The 23,213-nt window shown below is 37.5% G+C and overlaps 1 protein-coding gene across 2 annotated transcripts in view; it reads left to right on the top strand.

The window, feature by feature from the left end:
• The window catches only part of HPRT1 (hypoxanthine phosphoribosyltransferase 1), a 38,295-nt gene that overhangs the window by 761 nt on the left and 14,321 nt on the right, over nucleotides 1-23,213 (top strand). Inside the window, exons 2-3 of one of the 2 annotated variants that reach the window (NM_001003357.2) lie at nucleotides 13,376-13,482; nucleotides 15,070-15,253. In NM_001003357.2, the coding sequence (NP_001003357.2) occupies nucleotides 13,376-13,482; nucleotides 15,070-15,253 (291 nt within the window). The remainder of the gene's footprint in view (nucleotides 1-13,375; nucleotides 13,483-15,069; nucleotides 15,254-23,213) is intronic. The other variant, NM_001313818.1, reaches the window with a different exon arrangement.

Genomic DNA, 23,213 nt, shown 5'->3' on the forward strand with positions numbered 1-23,213 from the left:
GGTAATTTTCCCACGGCCCAGAGGTATCCAGGTCTCGAAATCAGATAAGCCTCAATCTGGATCCTATGCTCTTTGATCCTACAGGGACAAAAAATGCGAATCTGGTCCTTACCTTCAAGGACATTCATACCATCATCAATCAGCCTCTGGTATCTTGTCTCCAACCTCATTGGTTCTTTTTGTTTCTCGAACAAACCAAGCTGCATCGCACCCCCCACCTTTCCGATCATGCTTGCTAAAATGGCCAACACCCCTGCCAAACAGTTAGATGCCTTCGTCTGCATCGTCATCGTCATCGTCATATTATTTTCACAGTTACCCAATTACCTGTTGATCGTCTCTCATTAATCATAAACTTTATAAGGTCAGGGACCACCACTGTATTCCCAGCACATAGGATGGTGCCTGGCATGTAATAAATTCTCAATAATGGTTTGTTAAATGATTAAATTAAATAATTAATCCTTTAAGCCCTTAAAAAGGAAGGATTCTGTTGATATTAGGCAATGTGGCTTAAGGTAAAGACCAATGCTCTTAATGGAGTTAGGCCTGGAATCCTGCTTGTTTGGGCTATTTACTAGCTGTGTGGCCTTGGGTAACTTACATCACCTTTCTGAGCTAAAGTGTCTTTAATGTATTGCTGAGGTGCTAGCTGCCACTTGGTGTTACTGAAAAGATTGTAAGACTGTCTGCAGTCTGAACAACCTTTCCATGGTCCTTGACTGGGAATAGTAATAGTAGCTATCATTGTGTTTACCGATATAGTCCTATTTAGTCCTCAAAACAACCCTGTAACAATAGCATGATGATTTTTTCCAGTTTTATTTATTTATTAGAGAGGGGAGGTGGGGAGAGAGCCTCAAGCAGATTCCCTGATAAGCAGGGAGCCTAATGCTGCTGGATCCAGGACTCTTGAGATGAATTAGCATGATTATGACCATTTTACAGAGGAGGAATCTTTGAAGCCTCGGAGAGGGTAATTTAACCTCTCACTATACCCACATGGCACATTTATAAAGAGGAACTCAGACTCAAACCTAGGTCTCTCTCAAGAGCCTATGCTTAAAATGGTACACTAATAGTGGGTGCTCAAAAAATGGTGGGCGCTGTTGTTTTTATTCAGTTGCTGAGGAAGTTAGATACTTTTAACTTTGGGGTATAATGCCTGCCCCAGCACACAGTGAATTATTTTTGTTAGAACTACTAGTTTTGTTTCAACATTAAGATCTTCATTGTGTTTTTGGTTTGCAAATTCCTGTTCCTTTTTTTATTTCCTTCCCAGAAATTCTCTGCATGTTAGTAATAACAAACACTCATATAGTGTTTACTATGTGCTGGTTTCTTTTCTAAGCCCTTTAGGTATAATTAACTGGTTTGATATTTTTAATTTATTTTTGATTTTTCAATGATTTTTAAATAATTAAAAAAAAAGATTTCATTTATTTGACCGAGAACAAGCTAGCACAAGCAGGGGGAGTGGCAGGGAGAGGGAGAAGCAGGAGCAGGCTCCCTGCTGAGCAGGGAGCCAGACATGGGGCTCTATCCCCAGACCCTGGGATCATGACCTGAGGCAAAGGCAAATGCTTAACCGACTTAGCCACTTAGGTGCCCTGGTTTGATATTTTTACTTATTTATTTGACAGAGAATGAGAGAGCACAAGAAGGGGAAGCAGCAGGTAGAGGGAGAGGAAGAAGCAGGCAACCTGCTCAGGGAGCTTCAGCTCATGACCTGAGCTGAAGGCAGATGCTTAACCAACTGAGCAGGCACCCCATGGTTTGATATTTTTAAATTTAAAAAGAAATTTATGTGGCTCAGAGAGAGTAAGTAACTTACCCAAGATCACCCAGCAATGCTAGGATTTGAATCTAAGTTATCTGGCCTGAATCTGCTCTTAACCTCTCCATTTTTAAGTTAGTAGTAACAATAGTAGGTATTTATTTAGTATTTACTATGTCTTAGGCATTGAAGTAAGTATTTTGCAGATATTACCTAGTGTAAACGTCCCAGAGTTACAAAATAGGTTTGCTATGAGGTAGGTAAACACTAGCATGACCTTGGAAGCACAGATGGTGAAGTGACTTGCCTGACATCACAGGTGAAATTGGCCCCCAGATCTGCCTGATACAACCCATGCTGCTTGTATTAAACTGCCAGGGGAAACTTGCACACACATGAACTAAGAACAAGCTTCTGGATTTTTGCACATTAATGTGAAACATCAGATAAGCATTATGAGTGTATTCGGTCTTCTGAATTTCAGGATGGTAGTGCTAGATGTGTAATGTACTACCCAGTCAATAATTTTCACAGAATTTTTTTTTTTTATTTTCACAGAATTGATAGACTAGTGCAATTTTTTTGGGTCCACAGCCCTATAATTGTTATCAAACAGGGTTTTAGACTAACATCAGTCAATGTAGACCAGAATTATTCTCTGTGATCACCAAGAAATGGAGCAGTTCGGTTTGGAGGCTTCTGCAAATTGAGTAATGTGACATGTGTACTGTAGATTCATCTTGTTTTCTGTCCATTGTTGGTATCTGGATATTGCAGAAAGTCCATAGGCAGGAATTGGGAAAAGGGCAAAAAGACCAACCAGATCAGCAGAGAAGAGGGGTCTTGGGAGCTTTCTTTTAGTTTTCTTATAGTTCATCAGGTAGTAACTGGGCCATTTCATGTGAAGAAATGCTAAGAATGCACTTAGCCTTCTTTCTTTCTGTAATTTTATCCTGTGTGGATTCAGTAAGACTCATAGGCTGTAAAAGTGTCAACCACCTTTGTTAATATCAATAGAGAGACTCCATTGTTACTTTGCCACCAAATTACTAACATTTAGAATAAGTTGCTGCTAATAAGAATTCATACAAACTTGGAATTGCTATGGAACTACTCTCTTTAACAGTGTGCTTCTGATAATTGATAGGTATATATTTTTTTGTTCAGAATGCACATGGTTATTATTCCACTATGCACACTAATCAAAGGAAAGATCATAGTGTAGGATAAATTCATGTATTTGCACATATAGTAGTTATAGGCCGACCTACTTAGGAGCAGCTAATAATTTACCCCTGGGTTGAATAATTAAGAGTGTTGATTTTAAGGGTGTCTGGGTGGCTCAGTCAGTTGAACGTCCAGCTCTTGATTTTGGTTCCAGTCATGATCTCAGGGTCCTGCACTGGGCTCCCCACTCAGTGGGGAGTCTGCTTAGGGATTCTCTATCTCCCTCTCTGCACCTCCCTTTAAAATAAATAAATAATTTTTTTAAAAAATGCTGATTTTAACTCTTATAACCCTTAGATTCTTATAAATCTTTTAATTCCTTTACCCCTAGAAGGGAGAGCAAGCAATTTATATATGTAATTTATTTGTAAGACGGATATAAAATTGGAAGATGAACATACTGCTAGCTTTAATTATTTTCACGTTAAGAATTATGTGTATCGGGGATCCCTGGGTGGCTCAGTGGTTTAGGGCCTGCCTTTGGCCCAGGGCACGATCCTAGAGTCCCGGGATCAAGTCCCGCATCGGGCTCCCGGCATGGAGCCTGCTTCTCCCTCTGCCTGTGTCTCTGCCTCTCTCTCTATGTCTATCATAAATAAATAAATAAATCTTTTTTAAAAAGAATTATGTATATCAATGATTCATAATTTTAGTTTTATGATAACCTGGGTTATCACAGATTATTCCAAGGGGATGGCATATACTTTACTTTGGTGTTCTTTAAGAATTTTAATTTATTTTTGAGTTTTTAAAGAATTTTAAAGTATCTGAATATAAAAGGTAGAAATATACTACCCAGCAGTTTCTGCACATTCTAGAAGCTTGGAATTGTTGATTACTAGGAATAAAATAAAATATATTTTATCTATTAATCATACATCTTTTAATTCACATTTTAAGCTCATTTTAAAACTTACTTCCATTTGATCTGGTCTGGAACCACAAACATTGGTATTTTTTGACCACAAAAAACTTAAGCAATCCTAGTTACAGATGATGAATTGATGTTGCTAGTGTTATCTTAGGTTTCCTTGCCTGCTGTAATTGTAGATAATATATTTTTTTAATTAGAAATTTTATGTGTGGGGATCCCTGGGTGGCTCAGCGGTTTGGCGCCAGCCTTTGGCCCAGGGCACAATCCTGGAGTCCCGGGATCGAGTCCCGCGTCGGGCTCCCGGCATGGAGCCTGATTCTCCCTCTGCCTGTGTCTCTGCCTCTCTCTCTCTCTATCATAAATGAATAAATAAAAATATTTTTTAAAAAAAGAAATTTTATGTGCAAAAAAATTTTTAATGTGCAAACCACAAAAATTTTCAATGTGAAAATCATTATACATTGACACACATAATTATTAAGAATCTGTGATGCCAGTTTTACTGGGAAGTAAAATTATTTTGGTCATCTATTATAGCAGAAGTATTGACTATGATTCTAGACAAATGGTAGATGCTGATATTACATTTTTCAATAATCTTACATATTAATAAAAGTACCTTGTAGAGTTTACCTTTAATAAGTGTATTACACATAGGTTAGAATTTGAGAGCTGTGTTCTAAAGCTTGAGGAGATATGGTCAGATTTCTGAACTGCCTGAGTAAAATGGTAAGTAACTCAGAGCTATTAGTAACCTATTCTTTGATTTCCAGTTCAGCCAGAAATGGCCATAGTGGAAACATTGGATCTGGAGAGAAACCATTTTCATTTGTTTACCTCCAAAGGGCTCCCCAAATATTTTTGGGTTGGGCTCTTTCCAAAGCCATCCAGAATCTTCTTTGTGATCTACTTTAGCCATTTTATGTCAAGTTCTTGGTATGGACTGAATAATAGCCATTCCTGCCCAAATTCATATGCTGAAACCCTAACGGCCAGTGTGTGGTAGGTATTTGGTGGGGCCTTTGGGAGGTAATTAGGAGTAGATGAGGTCATGAGGTTGGGGTCCTGGTCATTTAAGAAAAGACACTAAAGATTCCCTCCCCTACCCTCCACTGTACACATAGCTAGGAGAAAGTAGCTGCCTACAAGCCAAGAGGAGAGGTCTCAGAATGAAAACTACTTTGCCAGCATCTTGATCTTGGAATTCCCAGTCTCCAGAACTGTAAAAAATAAATTACTGCTGTTTAAGCCACCCAGTCAGTGGTATTTTGTTAGGGCAGCTCCAGCAGACTAATACAGTTTTTTTGAGAAGGTGTTGGTGACAACCATGTGCTTAGACATGCAACACCAAGTCACCAATAATAAAACATGTGATTTACACTCATACAGAAATGTGATACATTCATCATCAACTATTGCCTAGTTGATTTAGAAAGCTGTACTGATTCAGTATCAGAGACCTGACAGTCACTTTTACTCGGTTTACAGCCTAGGCAACAGAATATAATGACTACTTTAAGCTTGATATTACTTTAGGGGGAGTCATTGGTGTTGGGTTCCAGGTTTGCATTTAGTGTGTATATAACTGCTCTTGATAATCACAGATTTGTGGGCTTGTCAGATTAGATTCAGGTACAAAAAAAAAATTAGATTCAGGTTCAAATGATAGGCTTTGTTGTGCTGTATAGATGTGTGTGTATATGTATGTCTTTTCTACTAGATTATAAGCTCTGAGGGCTCTAAATTGAAAATCATCTTTGTATCCCCCTACAAAATTTATTGCACAGTGCCTTAAAGTGGATGCTGAATGCATTTTATGTAATTTAATATATTGCAATCCCTTCCTAGCAAAGCAACCACTGGATGGTTAACTATCAGATGAGGTTAATAGCAGATAGTAACCAATATCAGGTGGGATACGTAGGAGTTTATAAGATTAAAGGCCGCCAAGTATATTTCTGTCTAGCTCTTGTGGAGATTGAGGTTATTGGACCTGTTTAATATGAAGCTTTGGTGTTTGGGATGAGTAAAAATAAGTTCCTGTTCATTGAATTTTATCTTATTTTATTTATTAATAGTGATGCTCTCTTAAATTCCCACAGTGCTTCACCGATTTCTTTTTCATAGTGCTTTAACACTGTCTTATGGTTATTCATGTACATGTCATGTCTTCTATACTGTAAACCCTTTGAGGGTAGCTATGTCAGATTTGTCTAATCCTCTCTATTATGTACAACATAGTAGATTCTCAATAAATATTTGAGTATTAGTAACAAGAATACAGGTTCTGGATAAGGTTGTCACCATTTTAAAATTAGTATTCTAATATTTAGTCATTATATGTGGATTTAAAAGACTTGGACTTTTCATTAAATGTCAAATTGGGAAAAGTAATGTTGGCGCCTTGTAATCACTTAAATAAATTGCTCTGTATTTGACTTTATATTTGAAATATCTATAAGTAGATGTAATAATATAACAAACCCTCATATACCCATTGCCCAGTTCTGACAACCAACTTCCTATGGCCAGTCGTATATTTCTTAAATTAGGACCCCCATAAATATACCTCATTTGTTTATAGTGAATTCTAGCACAGTTATGAATTCATGCCTAAAGTACCTCAAGCAATGTAAGTTTTAAGAATTTTTCTTTTTGCCTTTTGGGAATAGTTATATTAACATGTTTTTCTATGCTTGAAAGAACAAATCAACTCTTTTAAAAGTTTTATTGTTTTTTTTTTTAAATTCCAGTATAGTTAATATAAAGTGTTACATTAGTTTCAGGTGTACAGTATAATGATTTAACAATTCTTTTTTTTTTAATTTTTTAAAGATTTATTTATTTATTTATTTATTTATTTATTTATTTATTTATTTATTTATGAGAGACACAGAGACAGAGAGAGGCAGAGACACAGGCAGAGGGAGAAGCAGGCCCCACATAGGAAGCCTGATGTGGGACTCCATCCCAGGTCTCCAGGATCATGCCCTGGGCCGAAGGCAGACGCTCAACCGTTGAGCCACCCAGGCATCCCGTGATTTAACAGTTCTGTACATTACTCAGTGCTCATCATGTTAAGTGTACTCTTAATCCCCATCACCTATTTCCCCCATCCTCCCTCCCACCCACCTCTCCTCTAGTAACCCCATCAGTTTGTTCTTCATAGTAAATAGTCTTTTTCTTGGTTTGTCTCTCTCTTTTTTCCTGTTTTCTTAAATTCCACATGAGTGAAATCACATGATATTTATCTTTCTCTGACTTTCAGTTAGCGCATACTCTCTAACTCCGTCCATGTTGTTGCAAATGGCAATATTTCATTCTTTTTATGGTTGAATAGTTTTCCATTGTGTGTGTACACACACACACACACACTACATTTTCTTTATTCATCAACCGATGGACACTTGGGCTGCTTCCGTAGTTTGACTATTATAAATAATGCTGCCATAAGCATAAGGGTACATATGTCCCTTTGAATTAGTGTTTTTGTATTCTTTGGGTAAATACCCAGTGGTGTGATTGCTGAATCTTAGGGTAGTTCTATTTTTAACTTTTTGAGGAACTTCCATACTGTCTTCCACAGTGACTGCAACAATTTCCATTCCCTCCCGCAGTGCGAGAGGGTAGGGTTTCTCCACATCCTCACCAATACATGTTGTTTCTTGTGTTTTTGAGTTTAGCCATTCTGACAGATATGAGGTGATATCCCATTGTAATTTTGACTGCATTTACCTGATGATGAGTGATGTTGAGCATCTTTTCATGTGTCTGTTGGCCATCTGTATGTCTTTGGAGAAATGTCTGTTTATGTCTTCTGCCCATTTTTTAATTGGATTGTTTTTTGGGTGTTGAGTTGTGTCAATTTTTTTTATGTATTTGAGTACTACCCTTTATTGGATATGTCATTTGCAAATATCTTCTCCCATTCAATAGGTTTTCTTTTAGTTTTGTTGATTATTTCCTTAGTAGAAATAGAAGTAGAGTAGAAGTAGAGTAGAAGCTTTTTATTTTGATGTACTTCCAATAGTTTATTTATGCTTTTCTTTCCCTTGCCTCAAGAGACATATCTAGAAAAATACTGCTATGGCCTATGTTGGAGAAATTACTGCCTATGTTCTCTTCTAGGATTTTTATGGTTTCGGGTCACACATTTAGGTCTTTAATCCATTTTGACTTTATTTTTGTGAATGGTGTAGGAAAATGGTCCAGTTTCATTCTTTTGCATGTTGTCCAGTTTTCCCAGCGCAATTTGTTGAAGACACTGTCTTTTTCCCATTGAATATTCTTCCCTGCTTTGTTGAAAATTAAGACCATATAATCATGAGTTTGTTGCTGGGCCTTTTATCCTATTCTGTTGATCTATTTGTCTATTTTTGTGCCAGTACGATACTGATTTGATTACTACAGCTTCCTAGTATAACTTGAAATCTGGAATTGTGATATCTCCAGCTTTTTTTTTTTAATTCCTTTTTCTTCTCTGATTGCTGTGGCTAGGACTTCCATTGGTGAGAGTGGACATCCTCATCTTGTTCATGATCTTAGGAGGGAAGTTCTCAGTTTTTCACCATTGAGTGTACTGTTGTGAGTTTTTCATATATGGCCTTTATTATGTTGATGTATGTTTCCTCTAAGCATATTTTGTTGAGGAATCTTATCATGAATCGTTGTTGTACTTTGTCAGATGCTTTTTCTGAATCTATTGAAATGATCATATAGTGTTTATCCTTTTTCTTACTGATGTGATCTTTTATATTGATTGATTGGCGAATATTGAACCACCTTTGGCATCCCAGGAATAAATATCACTTGATCATGGTGAGTGATTTTTTTAATGTATTGTTGGATTTGGTTTGCTAATATTTTGCTGAGGAATTTTGCATGTATCTTCATTAGAGATAGTGGCTTGTAGTTCTCTTTTTATGTAGTATCTTTTTTATGTAGTATCTTTTTTATCTTTTTTATGTAGTATCTGGTTTTAGCATCAGGGTGGTACCAGCCTCATAGAATGAATTTGGGTTTTCCTTCCTCTTCTATTTATTTTGGAATAGTTTGAGAAAAATAAGTATTAACTCTTCTTTAAATGTTTGGTAGAATTCATCTGTGAAGGCATCTGGTTCTGGACTTTTTGTTTATTGGGAGTTTTTTGATTAGTGATTCAATTTCATTGCTGGTCATCGGTCTCTTCAAATTTTCTATTACTTCCTGATCTGGTTTTGGGAGGTTACTTACATCTAGAAATTTATTCATTTCTTCTAGGTAGTCCTATTTGTTGCCATATAGTGTTTCATAATATTCTCTCATAATCACAAGTCAACACCCTCCTTTTTTTTTTTTTTAAAGCAGGCTTCACACTGGGCAGGGCTTGAACTCATGACCTGGGCTGAGATTAAGAGTCGGACACTTAACCTTCTGAGCCACCCAGGTGCCACATAAGTCAGCCTGTTGACATTAAATGTGATCTATACATCTAATAGGATTGATTGAAAGTAAGAACTTCTGAATTAGAAATTAATTTGGTGTTTTGATAGAGATAGAATTCCTGTTTTAGTGTGTATCCCAGCTGTTCTGTCTATAGCAGTCTGCGTGTCTGGGATGAAATCTGGGCAGAAGTCACATCGGCTTTGATTGAGACAAACCAGACTCTCGAAGTTCTTAGGCTGCCTGCAAAACCTGTAGCTGTTCACTGAGCTACGTCCACAGAAGCTGTAGTCTTTACAATTGTTGCATGTTTCAAAGAGTCCTGGATGGGTCCTGGTTTATGCTTGTGCAGAAGCAGTGAGTACCTAGGAGCAGGTGCTGAGTAAGCTCCAGGGAAGCCATTTTGATGCTCTGGATCTTTTTAGTGTTAAAGCACTAGGAAATGGTACCTTTTCATTCTTGTCAGGTAATAGCAGATACAGCCTGATGAGCTGGACGTGGATGTTTATATCCTACAGGATCTAGCAAGGTCTGTCTTTTCCCAAAGCTTGAACTAAATTTCAGTTTATAAAATTTACAAAAGTCATACTTGATTGTTATATTCTTGGAAAAAACTCCTCTAGGTGACACGAATGTCCCATTTCTATTCTTTTTGTAGTAAATGTGTTCTGAAATACACATGATGTGAATGTTGAGCAGATTATGTTAGCACTTCATCTTAGAGGGTCTGGTAAAATCTTCCCCCACCCAAATAGAATTTTTCTTGCTTTGTGTGAAAGTAATATATGTTTGTTTAAAAGCAAATCAGGGGATCCCTGGTGGCTTAGTGGTTTAGTGCCTGCCTTTGGCCCAGGGCGCGATCCTGGAGTCCCGGGATCGAGTCCCACGTCAGACTCCCGGCATGGAGCCTGCTTCTCCCTCCTCCTGTGTCTCTGCCTCTCTCTCTCTCTCTCTCTTTCATAAATAAATAAATAAATCTTTAAAAAAATAAAAGCAAATCAATGTTGACTTCTAGCCGCCCTCAGACCAGCTGCCAAGTGAGTGCCTTTGCATCACCTGCCACCAGGCCATGCCCATGAGCGTGTCCGGGTCCATCCACTTGGATCACTTCCTGGCCATATGCACAGGTGGACAAGATAGTACCTAAAATTCTACTCAATTCTGAGGAACTCAAAACAGCTTTTGGGACTGAAAAAGTGACAACACAAACCTCAGCCTTCTCAGAATATAATTATGAATTCTGTAGATAATAATATAAATATTAAATATGTATTTTAAAATTTTACTGAAAGCCAAGATGCCTATCCTTAAGCAACTAATACAGTGCTGACTGAAAAGTGCTCACAGGGGGATCCCTGGGTGGCGCAGCGGATTGGCGCCTGCCTTTGGTCCAGGGCGCGATCCTGGAGACCCGGGATCGAATCCCACATCGGGCTCCCGGTGCATGGAGCCTGCTTCTCCCTCTGCCTGTGTCTCTGCCTCTCTCTCTCACTGTGTGCCTATCATAAAAAAAAAAAAAAGCTTTAAAAAAAAAAAAAAAGTGCTCACAGTAGATATTAGTGATACATTGACATGTGATTATGGTTTGGCCAATATTTCTCGAAAACTGCCCAAAACCTAGCATCAGTTTCTTGAATGTGATTTGGAAGATATTTAGTCTTGAATATCATGTGAGGTGTAGAGTATTTAAATCTGGTTTATTTCTTTTTTTTAAGATTTTATTTGTTTATTCATGAGACACACAGAGAGAGACAGAGACACAGGCAGAGGGAGAAGCAGGCTCCCTGTAGGGAGCCCGACGTGGGATTCGATCCCGGGTCTCCAGGATCACACCCTGGGCTGAAGGCAGGCACTAAATATGCTGAGCCACCCTGGGATCCCCCTGATTTATTTCTTTGAATGAATTTTAAACATAATGGCAAGTGAGAATTATAAATCAACTATGATTTTTATTTATTTATTTTAGATTTTATTTATTTATTCATGAGAGACAGAGAGAGAGAGAGGCAGAGACACAGGCAGAGGGAGAAGCTGGCTCCATGCAAGGAGCCTGACATGGGACTCGATCCTGGGTCTCCAGGACCACGCCCTGGGCTGAAGGCGGCGCTAAACCGCTAAGCCACCCAGGCTGCCCTCAACTATGATTTTTAAAAAGTGAAATTGGGGATCCCTGGGTGGCGCAGCGGTTTGGCGCCTGCCTTTGGTCCAGGGCACGATCCTGGAGACCCGGGATCGAGTCCCACATCGTGCTCCCGGTGCATGGAGCCTGCTTCTCCCTCTGCCTATGTCTCTGACTCTCTCTCTCTCTCTCTCTCTCTCTGTGACTATCATAAATAAATAAAAATTAAAAAATAAATAAATAAAAAGTGAAATTGACAATGAAAAAAAAAGGCCATGTCAATATTAAAGTGTGCGGTGCAGCAAGTATCCCCTTATAGTTGACCACTGTTTGGTATATTCTCCTCCATAGCCACCCTTCCTTCTTGTTACTCCTTCCTTTTTTCCTCCTTTCCTTCCTTCCCCCTTCCCCTCCTCACTTCTTGCTTTTATTTTGTTGTATTACAATTTGTTTGTAGATTTTGTTGTAATACATCTTTAAAAATATACCCATACTTTTTATATGTATTTAAAGAAACACATAATACCACAAATAGTTTATAAGAAAGACTACTGAATTTCTTAAAAAGCAATATATATACTCAAGGAAGAAAATGTGGAATATACACTCTAAAGAAATAAAATTGCTGTAACTCTTCTCGAAATAATAGTTTTTATTATATTTTTTCTATATGCATAGGTACATATTTAATACTTATAAAATTATAATTATTGTACATTTTATCACCACAGGTACCACATCGATATTATTAAATACTTTGTATGCTGGGTACTCGGCATACAAAGACAACCAATATATGGTTCTACTTAAGCAATCTTGGAGTATCTGCTATGAAGGCACGTCATGAATTGATTATAAAAATTTCAGACTTCTAACAAGCTTGGGTTTTTAAGAAATCACTTAGCTTTTTAGGTGACCCCCCCCCCCCCCATGAGGTGAGAGAGGCCGGATTTGAGGTGAGGAACAGCAGCTTTTGTTCAGTGTGACATTTTAGCTTGTTAGACTACAGTGTATTAAAATAGTTTTCTACAGCATATTAAAATTTGTTTTGATTTTTTTTAAATTTAGTTTGCCAGAATATAATAATAGCACCCACTGTTCACCTCGTTATGTGACCTCAACGCCCGTCACCCCATTCCCCTTCCTCCCCTTCTACAACCCTTCGTTTCCTAGAGTTAGGAGTCTCTCATGATTTATCTTCCTCTCTAATTTTTCACCACTCAGTTTCCCCCCTTCCCTTATGATCTCTTTCATTATTTCTTATATTCCATATATGAGTGAAACCATATGATAATTGTCTTTCTCCGATTGACTTATTTCACTCAGCATAATACCCTCCAGTTTCACCCACGTCAGTGTAAATGGTAGGTATTCATCCTTTCTGATGGCTATAAATTTTTTTTACTAAAATTTCAAACTTAAAAGTGGAGAGAATAGTAAAATGAATCCCCATATCCTCATCACTCATGTTTAAAATGTTATCGAGATTTTGCCGCATTTGTCTTAACTCTTTAAAGTTTTTTGTTTTCTCTTTGCTGAACTAAAGGAAATTTCATAATCTGTCATTTTACATCTATAGTCTTAACTGTCTCTAAAACATAAGGTTGATTTCTTATATAACTGTAATTCATGATCATACCTACAAAGTTTACAGAAAGTTCTCGAAGTGTCATACCTAAATTGCTCTTATAAGCTAAGGTTTTTTTTTTAAGATTTTATTTCTTCATTCATGAGAAACACAGAGAGAGAGAGGGAGGCAGAGACACAGGCAGAGGGAGAAGCAGGCCCCATGCAGGGAGCTTCATGTGGGACTCGATCCGGGGTCTCCAGGATCACACCCTGGGCTGAAGGTGGCGCTAAACCACTGAGTCACCCGGGCTGCCCTAAGCTAAGGTTTTTTAACATCTAAAGTCAATCCTGTAATGCTGTCATTGAAATGGTCCTATTTCTTTTTCAGATTAGTGATGATGAACCAGGTTATGACCTAGATTTATTTTGTATACCTCATCATTACGCTGAGGATTTGGAAAAAGTGTTTATTCCTCATGGACTAATTATGGACAGGTTAGTAAGATCTTCAATTGAAGTTTTTGGGTTTCTCTATTAATTTCAGGTGTCCGCAAGTGTTTCAAGTAGTTGATATTTGAATAAACTAGGCCAACTTGTCAAATAATAGATGTTTTCTATTTGAGAGCCCTCTTTACACACAAGGTATAGAGAGAGCTTACTAATTACCCAGTGTAAGTCATGGTATACTGGGAATCTGTAGGGAGTAGAATAAAGTACACTGAAGGGAGATTGGAGGAATGAACTCTAGTCACAGTCTTTGATTACTCAACCCTGAACAGGGTAATGGGCTGGGGCTAGATCACATGAAGGGAAGGTCATATTTTGATTAGTATGCATATCTAGCTTGAAAATATCCCCTTAACTGAATTGCAGTGAAATCCCTAACTTGGTCTTTGAATGCTTGCCTTGTATGTCTGGCTATTTAGTTTTTGATTTTAAGATTATAGTATCAGTACATGTCTGTTGTAAAATATTCTAAGGATTGAGGCTATAAATGAGTAAAGTGGGGTTCTCTCCTCTTCAGCCTCCTTTATACAATCCTTCCCTCCACAATGGTTATGCACATACACTGTGTGCAGATATATGTGTGGTTAACTCGAACAACATGGGGGTTAGGCACGCCGACATCCATGCAGTCAAAACGTGTGTATATAACTCTTGACTCCCTCCATAACTTAACTACTGATAGCCTACTGTTGACCAGAAGACTCACCAATAACATAAACAGTCGATTAGCACACACTCTGTATGTTATATGTATTCTATCCTGTATTCTTACAACCAAGTAAGCTAGAGAAAAGAATATGTTTTTAAGAAAATCATAAGGAAGAGAAAATACATTACATATGGTACTGTATTTATTTTAAAAAATCCCTATGTAAGAGGGCTTGTGCAGTTCAAACATCAACTGTACATATTTTAACACACAGGTATGTACTATCATAGAGGTCTGAAGTTTATTGGACATTTTTTCATATTAGTATATTTAGAGCTGTATTGTGTATTTCGAAGGTTGCATAACATTCCATTTTCTGACCATACCATAATTTATTTAAGCAATTCTTTATTGATGGACATGCAGGATATCTCCATTATTTTGCTTTTGCAGAGTAGAATGGAATGTCTTCTTACACACGTGTTTGGGCACTTGCTTCAACTTTATCCACAGGGAAATTCTGGGTTAAGGGGAAGATATTTATTGAATGTTTTGATACTGCCAGATTATCCCAAAAGGTTACTGTAATTTATACTCCCAGTGATATATGAGAATGCTCTTTTTTTTTTTTACAATTTCTTATAATGTATATTATCAGGAAAATTTCATTTAGTCAGAATTTGCCAATCTGATATGTGGAAATGGTATTTTAATTTGCATTTTGAAAGTTCATGATAGGTGTTACAGTGTACCTGGTTTTTGAAGATTTTTAAGTTTTTATTTTCACTTTATGAAGCAAGGATATAATTCATGGGGGGCAAAGGATGTGTTTTGTGGAAGTGTAATGCCTAAGGGGGTTGTTATAGAGTTAAATATATTTCTATTATAAGTTAACTTTTGTTAAATTCCTGATTTTATTTCTGTAGGACTGAGCGGCTTGCTCGAGATGTGATGAAGGAAATGGGAGGCCATCACATCGTAGCCCTCTGTGTGCTCAAGGGAGGCTATAAATTCTTTGCTGACCTGCTGGATTATATCAAAGCACTGAACAGAAATAGTGATGGATCCATTCCTATGACTGTAGATTTCATCAGACTGAAGAGCTACTGTGTAAGTATATCTACTCCTGAAACCAGTATCGCACTATATGTTAACTAAAATTTAAATAAAGATTATATGTATTATATATATATATATATTTAAGAAAACCATGGCAACTGTAGGTTTTCCTGTATGTTTTTGAAGCTCTGCAAACTATACTTACATGTTAATTTCACTTGGTTACAGTGAGCTTTTCTAATATATTTTCTACTGCTTTATAGCCAAGTGAATATTGTCTTTTTCAAACTAGTCACCTTGGAGGCTATACACTTGTTTTAAAGGATTTTTAGTTTGGTTTTGTTGCTTGGATTTTTTTAAAAACTCCTTTTAGGAGTTGCTGTTAGGACTTGGGAGCTATTTTTGAACTATACTTATTGTTACCAGATATATATCTCCTCTGGAGCTAGATTGATTGGGGGGGGGAGTGGTAAGTCATTTGCAGCTGAGTCTGATAAAGAAGGTGGGTCAGGATTGTTTCCTAGAAAGCCCATGTGGGGTGAAAGCACTGGCACACTGAAGAAACCACTTCTGATACAGTTACTGTGTGTGTGTCACCTGATCTCAGATGCTTCAGAATAGTGACACAGTAAGCAATATTGACACTGTGGGATGAGCCATAATCAGTGTGATCTTTACACATGGATTTCATCCTCCATCATTTCTTTGGTCATGTGAATGTTTGATTTTTGTGAGTTCGTGCTGTGGTTTGTTTCTGGTTGCGTGTTGCCATTGTAGTTCCCGGGAGTTGATTGTTTCTCTCAAAAGTGGGTTTCTCTTAGCTTCTTTGGGGGTTAGAAAAAAATGCCTGCTCTTTGCTGTTTCATAAATCCATATCAGGCATCTCGGTAGCAACTAGCCTTATGTTTATATTTTCCTTGAGAGTAAGACCACATATCTTACATCTAACTTTCAACCTTATTCTCTCGGTTAATCATCCATTTGACCCAAGTTTTTGACCTTTTCCACATTTTCATCAGTCCTACGGGTAACTCGAGAACCATTTAAGACATTTTCCTTATCCCCTTAAAACCTTTTGTGCTCAGATACCATGACATTGCTTTATTTTTTTTTCATTGCTTTAGACTTATAAGTTCCTTGTAACTTGTCAAAGTCTTGCATGAATTTAAAGAATTGTTTAAATACATAGTTTGGATTTTCACTCGCCAGAAGTTAGTTAGCTGGTTTATACAAAGATTTAATTCTGGTCAGTTTAGCTGCCAGCAGTATAGCTACCCAGCCTTTATTGTTGGCTTAGAGTTAAAATAGGTACTTAATGTCCATGGTATGCTTTCTTTTTTTGATCTTCTTAAGTGCCCCCCAGCATACACATATAACACATAAAAATTAGTCTTGTTACATTAGGTCTTCTATTTCATTTCTTTGGGATTTGCATAGAATATTCTTTCTTTGAAAGGAAAACTTGTAAAAAAAATGAAGAGAGTTTAATATGTCCTTTTTAAAAGTATTTTATGGTTATAAGAACAGCTTAAAGCCATAGAAACACTTTGACCCTTTAATGCCATTTTCTACTTTTAGGTTTTTTCCTATTAGTTTTAGATCTTAGAGGATTATTACACTGAACTCCTCAACTGATAAAAAGAATGCAGTCTTAAACATAAGCAAAGCAAGTTTTTAGGTTAGTTTTTACATAGAGAAAAATACTATCTGTTCTGTTTTACGTGGAATTCTGTGTGGATTTACTACTAAACAATAGAAACTAAATCCATATGCTTACTGTTGATTTGAAGTAACATTTCTGCCCCATTTAATCATTCATCAGCTCATCATGGAAAATATTCTCATGTACATATAAAAAAAACAGGCAACTTAATTTGATAAAATCATAAGAGAGAAATTTAAAATTGTTACAGCATCAGTAACATTGATGGTAGTATAGTTTCACGTGCTGATTTTCCCTAGTTTGAAATAGTGAATTAAACATTAACTAATCTGTACTAATCCTAAAGAAGTACTTCATGAACTATTAAATGTTTCTGGAATGTATAAAGAGCCATAGCAATATCAACACACACCATTTAGTTTTCCTTCAAAATAAAAATTACAGGGATCCCTGGGTGGCTCAGTGGTTTGGCACCTGCCTTCAGCCTGGGGTATGACCCTGGAGACCCAGGATCAAGTCCCATGTCGGGCTCCCTGCATGAAGCCTGCTTCTCTCACTGCCTGTATCTCTGCCTCTGTGTGTGTGTCTCTCTCATGAATAAATAGATTTAAAAAATAAATAAATAAAAATTACATTTTTGATTAAAGACTATATGTTTATTATGAAAAGCATACAGTTACAGAAAATGAAGGAATGAAGGCACCCTAAATTCTACTACCACTTTTATTTCTGATATTTTGAAGAATTTTCTCTCTTGAGTATACACACACACACACACACACGTACATCATAGTTTACATACTCTTAATCAGAGTAACTTGGTAGGATTTTATTTGTTTAGTACCTCTATGGAAATTGCCTGGGGATTCCAAATACCATATTTCATTCAATCTAAGATATCCCTGATGTTAAGACTCACCTCTTCTTTTTGTACTGCTAGGAAAAAAGACACTGTTAGTTATATTGTACGTTGCCATCAATTGTAGTATGTTGATTTCAGGGATATTAAAATGTGAGTGTGCATTTTAGAACAGTGAAATGTAGCACTTTATATTCAAAGACCCTTTCTGTTTCTAAGGCTCTGTGATATTCAGAAAAATGAAATGATAAATATGCAAATGTATTTTCTTTCTTGTGAGTTCAATTTTGAAGTACATTTTTTAAAAGACTTTATTTATTCATGAGAGACAGAGAGAGAGGCAGAGAGACAGGCAGAGGGAGAAGTAGGCTCCATTCAGGGAGCCCGATGTGGGACTCGTTCCCGGGACTCCAGGATCACGCTCTGAGCTGAAGGCAGACGCTCAACCGCTGAGCCACCCAGGCGTCACATGAAGTACATTTTTTTTAAATAATCTTTTTCATCATAAAAAAAAATAAAGCCTCAGGAGGAAAAGTTGTCAAACAAGTAAATGTTTTATGGCAATATTTTTGTGGGGGCCTTAAGTACAGGGAAAATGAGCCTGATTTACTGGATGTCCAGACAAAGTGGCTTACGTTAAAATGAAATTGTTCGTAGGATTTGAAATGTTGCAGAAAACCTTTTTTTGAGTTCTGAATTATCTCCACACACATTTGAGAACAGGAGGTGTAGAGGGGTGAAGTGACTTGCCTATGTTAATACAGGTCTTTGATTTGAACCCATACCTTTAAAGTCTTATTTGGGAAAACTTGTAACTGACTTGAATTCTCTAATATGGATTCCTTCCTTCCTTTTACTTCTTAATTTTCTATTAGAAGGTTTTTGTTGTTGTTGTTGTGTTGTTTTGTTTTTAAGAGGAAGAGGGTGGAAGGGGCAGAGGAGGAGGGAGAATCTCACGCAGGCTTCATGCCCAGCACAGAACCCCATGTGGGGCTGCATCTCAAGACCCAGAGATTGTGACCTGAGTTGAAATCAAGAGTCAGACGCTCAACCGACTGAGCCTCCCATGCACCCCTCCTAGTCAGAAGTTCTGTATGCAAACGATTCTTCTTGCCAATTGTGGGACTTTTTTTTCTCAGTTGCAGTCTGGGTGCATAAAGCTGTAACTTTCAATATTAATCTTGGAAGTTGCTTGATTAGTAGCTTGATTAAGCTATTTAATATATCAAAGATGTAATTTACCTTATAGTAATTTGTAAGAATGTGCCTATTTGAGTGAATTTGTTAAAGAAAATGCAGAAAATATTCGAATAGTTATTTAAATTGTCTCTTACAAGAAGAGATCAGTAGCTTTCAGTATGACCTTCTCCTTCATTTAGTCATTGTTTTGAGGTATGTTTTTCCTCCAGAACAGTTAAATAAATGTAAATGTGCCACTTTGATGTTGACACTGAATAGTCTAAAGCTTATCTTCTGTAAAGCTAATATCTATTTCTCTCTTTATATATACATCTATGTGTGTGTGTGTGTGTTTAAAGCATGTGTGAAAAAAAATAAAATAAAGCATGTGTGTGTGTGTATAAAGCAAGCAAAGTGAGTTATTGAATTAAGACCATAGACAAGTGGGGGGGTAGAATTTGTTCAGTTTAAATTGGTGGGAACAGGGCTGTGTACCATCTATGGTATAAGGAAACTTTAACAGAACTGGTGTCAGAAGTATATTTTATATCCATTTCCTGTGGATTTTCACTTTACATAGGCTGAGATATTAAACACTCTGTTTCTTGGAACATACAGGTAGTGTTCAAGTTTGGTCTTGTGAAACCACAAATTTCAGTATTAAAAATTTTAAGGAAATTGATTAATTCACTCAGCAAATACATATTGATCATCTGTTGTATACAAGGCCATACAAAGTGGTTCTGTTGAATATGTTTATCTTATGCGATCCTAGTCCCAAACCAGTCCTGGAATGAAAAGCATGAAGAGTGGTTGCAATAACTTCTGAAGGTTTTGAAAACTGTATTTAAAAACACTAGATATTAAATATCAGCACTGACTTCAATTTTTTCTAGTATTATGTTGTGCTAAATTGTGTCTTTGATTTGATTAGAGCAGCACTGACCAATAGAACTTTCTGTGATGATAGAAATGTTCTATGTCGGGACACCTGGGTGGCTCAGCGGTTGAGCATCTGCCTTTGGCTCAGGACGTGATCCTGGGATCCGGGATCAAGTCCCACATCGGGCACCCTACGAGGAGCCTGCTTCTCCCACTGCCTATGTCTCTGCCTCCCTCTCTCTGTGTCTCTCATGAATAAATAAATAAATCTTAAAAAAAAGTTCAAGTCTGTGCTGTCAAAGCACTTGAAATATGTCTTGTGCAACAGAGGGCCTGAATTTTTCATTTTATTTAGTTTAAAGAACAGTCAACTCTTGAACAATACAGGGGTTAGGGGTGCCAACCCCCTGCACAGTTGAAATTCTTGTATAATTTTTGACTCCCACAAAACTTAACTACTAATAGCCTACTATTGACCAGAAGTCTTACTAATAACATAAACAGTCAATTAACATGTATTTTGTATGTTTTCTGTATGTTATATGTATTGTGTATCATATTTTTACAATAAAGTAAGCTTGAGAAAAGAAAAGATTATTAAGGAAACTACAAGGAAGAGAAAGTACATTTACAGTGCTGTTCTGTATTTATCAGGAAAATCCTTGTATAAGTTGGCCTGCACATTTAAACCCGTGATATTGAAGGATCAGTTGTAATTGCCACATGTGCTTAATCGCTACTATATTGGATAGGGTGGGAATAGATGATCTAAGGGCCCTCCTTTATTAGGGCCCTCATTTTAAATTTTATTTTTATTTTTTAAGTAAGCTCTAGGCCCAATGTGGGGCTTGAACTCATGACCCCAAGATCAAGAGTCACATACTCACCTCCCCCACTGAGCCAGGCAGGTGCCCCTCACTAGTAGCATGATTTTTTTTAACGGATGATAATAGCTTTTTTTTTTTTTTTTGGAAGCAACATGTTCTTTCCAAAAAAATTCCTAAAATACAGGTCAGTAAAATACTCCCTGGGTGTGTATCCTTCCAGACTTCTTTTTTCTGCATATATTTTTAGAAAATTGGATATCTGCTGTTTTTCATCTGAGATACAGTCTACCTCTGAAAGCATATGATCGTAATATTCTCACTGCTGTTGATATTTGATCAGGGTACAGGAAAATGGCAAAAGGTCAGGATGATCACGATCAGGATGTGCAGAGAAAGCATGCTAGAGTGTGGTGTGTGGTGGACTGGAGCCTCGCTGAAGGTAGAAGCAGGGACTTTGCCAATAATTCTGTTCTAGGGCTCTGAAAGAACAGTCCCAAGTTCACTGCAACAAGCAAGCTGTGAGGTGCTAAACTCAGCTTCTTACCTCAGTACGACTTCTAGTCTTGCCCTCTTTGGAGCTCAGCTTTAGAGATTGGCCTCTGCATCCTCTTAAAATCAAGGGGTAGTGGAAGGGGAGGTGGGCAGGGGTATGGGGTGGCTGGGTGATGGGCACTGAGGGGGGCACTTGACGAGATGAACACTGGGTGTTATACTATATGTTGGCAAATCGAACTCCAATAAAAAATATACATATAAAAACAATAAAGTCAGCCTACAAAATCCCCTAAAAAAATTTTTCCTCCTGTTTGTCTCTCTCAGGCAGGTCTTTCCCAGCCCGCTCGTGATATGTTTTCCCACAGCTTTCTCTCCTCTTTTCCCAATACCACGCTGCAGTTCTTGCTGCTGCCTGGAGGGTTACAAAGTCCCTAGGGATATACAAATAGGAATAAACAAAGTTCCTTCCTATTTCTCTACTCATCTTTTCACCTAGACTCAAAAAAGGTAATTGGGGGCCCCTGGGTGGCTCAGTCGGTTGAGCATCTGACTTTGGCTTGCATCATGATCTTGGGGTCCTGGCATCGAGCCCCGCATTGGGCTCCCCACTCGGCGGGGAGTTTGCTTCTCTCTTTTAGACAAATAAAATCTTTAAAAAACAAAAAAGAAAGGTAATTGTACATATGAGACTAATGTAATGCTGTACGTTAATTATACTTGAATAAAAAACACCAGAAATCATAACTGCCATCTTAACACTTAAAAAAAAAAGGTAGACAAAATGGAAACACAGATGCTAAGAGTAGGTAGTTGTAGACCCAGAGAGCTTTTTTGGGAATTTTATGTAGTTGATAATGACACTCTGAGTTAAGGACAATTTGGGCTCGCTGGCTGAAGAGAGGGGAGATGGGATGGTAGAGAAGTGGGAAGAGCAATGCGTTGAGGGGGACTGTCCCCTGAGACTATGCCAGTCCCATCATCTTGTTCAAGATGAGGCATGCAAGAGCCACTCAATAGTATAGGAATAGAGTAGTAAGCTTGTTCCACCCAGGAGAGGAGAGAGGGAAGGTCCTCTGGTGGGGTAATTGATCCGTGGATGCCATTTCTATGCAATTGTGCACTTACACCTGTATTCTAGCACGGTGGACTGTAGCATTTTTCCTAGATAAATTTTTATTAGCCTCCATTGGAAAGGTGGCTGTTGACATGAAAAAAGCCTCGGAAAAGATTTAAGCTAAAAACCTTGGGGGCAAACAGTATGAAGATTTGGACACCAGTGGAGCAACAGTGTCTTGCATGTTTGAAGTTTTCTTTTCTCTTTCTCTATCACCATAGTCTTTGGATCATGTTTTGTTTTTTTGTTTTTTGTTTTTTTTTTCCATGATTCCATACTTTTCAGTTCTCAGGTCTTTTTATTCCTTTTCTTTTTCTTTTTTCTTTTTTTTTTTTTTTTTTTTTTTTAAAGAGGGTCTTTTGGAATTGGACTGTAATACCAAACTTCTACAGAAGGTGTCACTATCTACTTTGGTATATGGTGTAAATCTTTTACTGTGATTCACTAGTCTGGAAAGCTTCAGGTTTCCTACAGGTTTTTTTTGTTTGGTTGGGTTTTTTTGTTTTGTTTTGTTTTCTTGATGTTAATTACTTCTCTGTGTTTGAAACTCTGGGTTTTATTTTTATTTATTTATTTTAAAGATTTTATTTATTTATTCATGAGAGAGAGAGAGAGACAGAGACACAGGCAGAGGGAGAAGCAGGCTCCATGCAGGGAGCCCGACATAGATTCGATCCCAGGTCTCCAGGATCACACCCTGGGCTGAAGATGGCGCTAAACTGCTGAGCCACCAGGGCTGCCCGAAACTCTGGGTTTTAAGTTAGACTAAAGAGTGTCTGTAATTTCCTTAAGATGAGAAGTAATATGCTAGAATTTTTGCATATCAGAAGCCATACTTAGATCTGTTTAGTTTGCAACACTAAGTAGTTTTGGCCCAATTGTGTTTTTCAAAAATGATACTCCATAAAAAATGGACATGTATATAGAAGCATATGATGAGAATAGAAGTATATAAAAGTAAAAAGCCTTGTTATCCTCATTCTCAGTACTCA

This window comes from Canis lupus, chromosome X (genome assembly GCF_011100685.1).
Source record: "Canis lupus familiaris isolate Mischka breed German Shepherd chromosome X, alternate assembly UU_Cfam_GSD_1.0, whole genome shotgun sequence".
In the NCBI taxonomy this organism is placed as follows: Eukaryota; Metazoa; Chordata; class Mammalia; order Carnivora; family Canidae; genus Canis; species Canis lupus.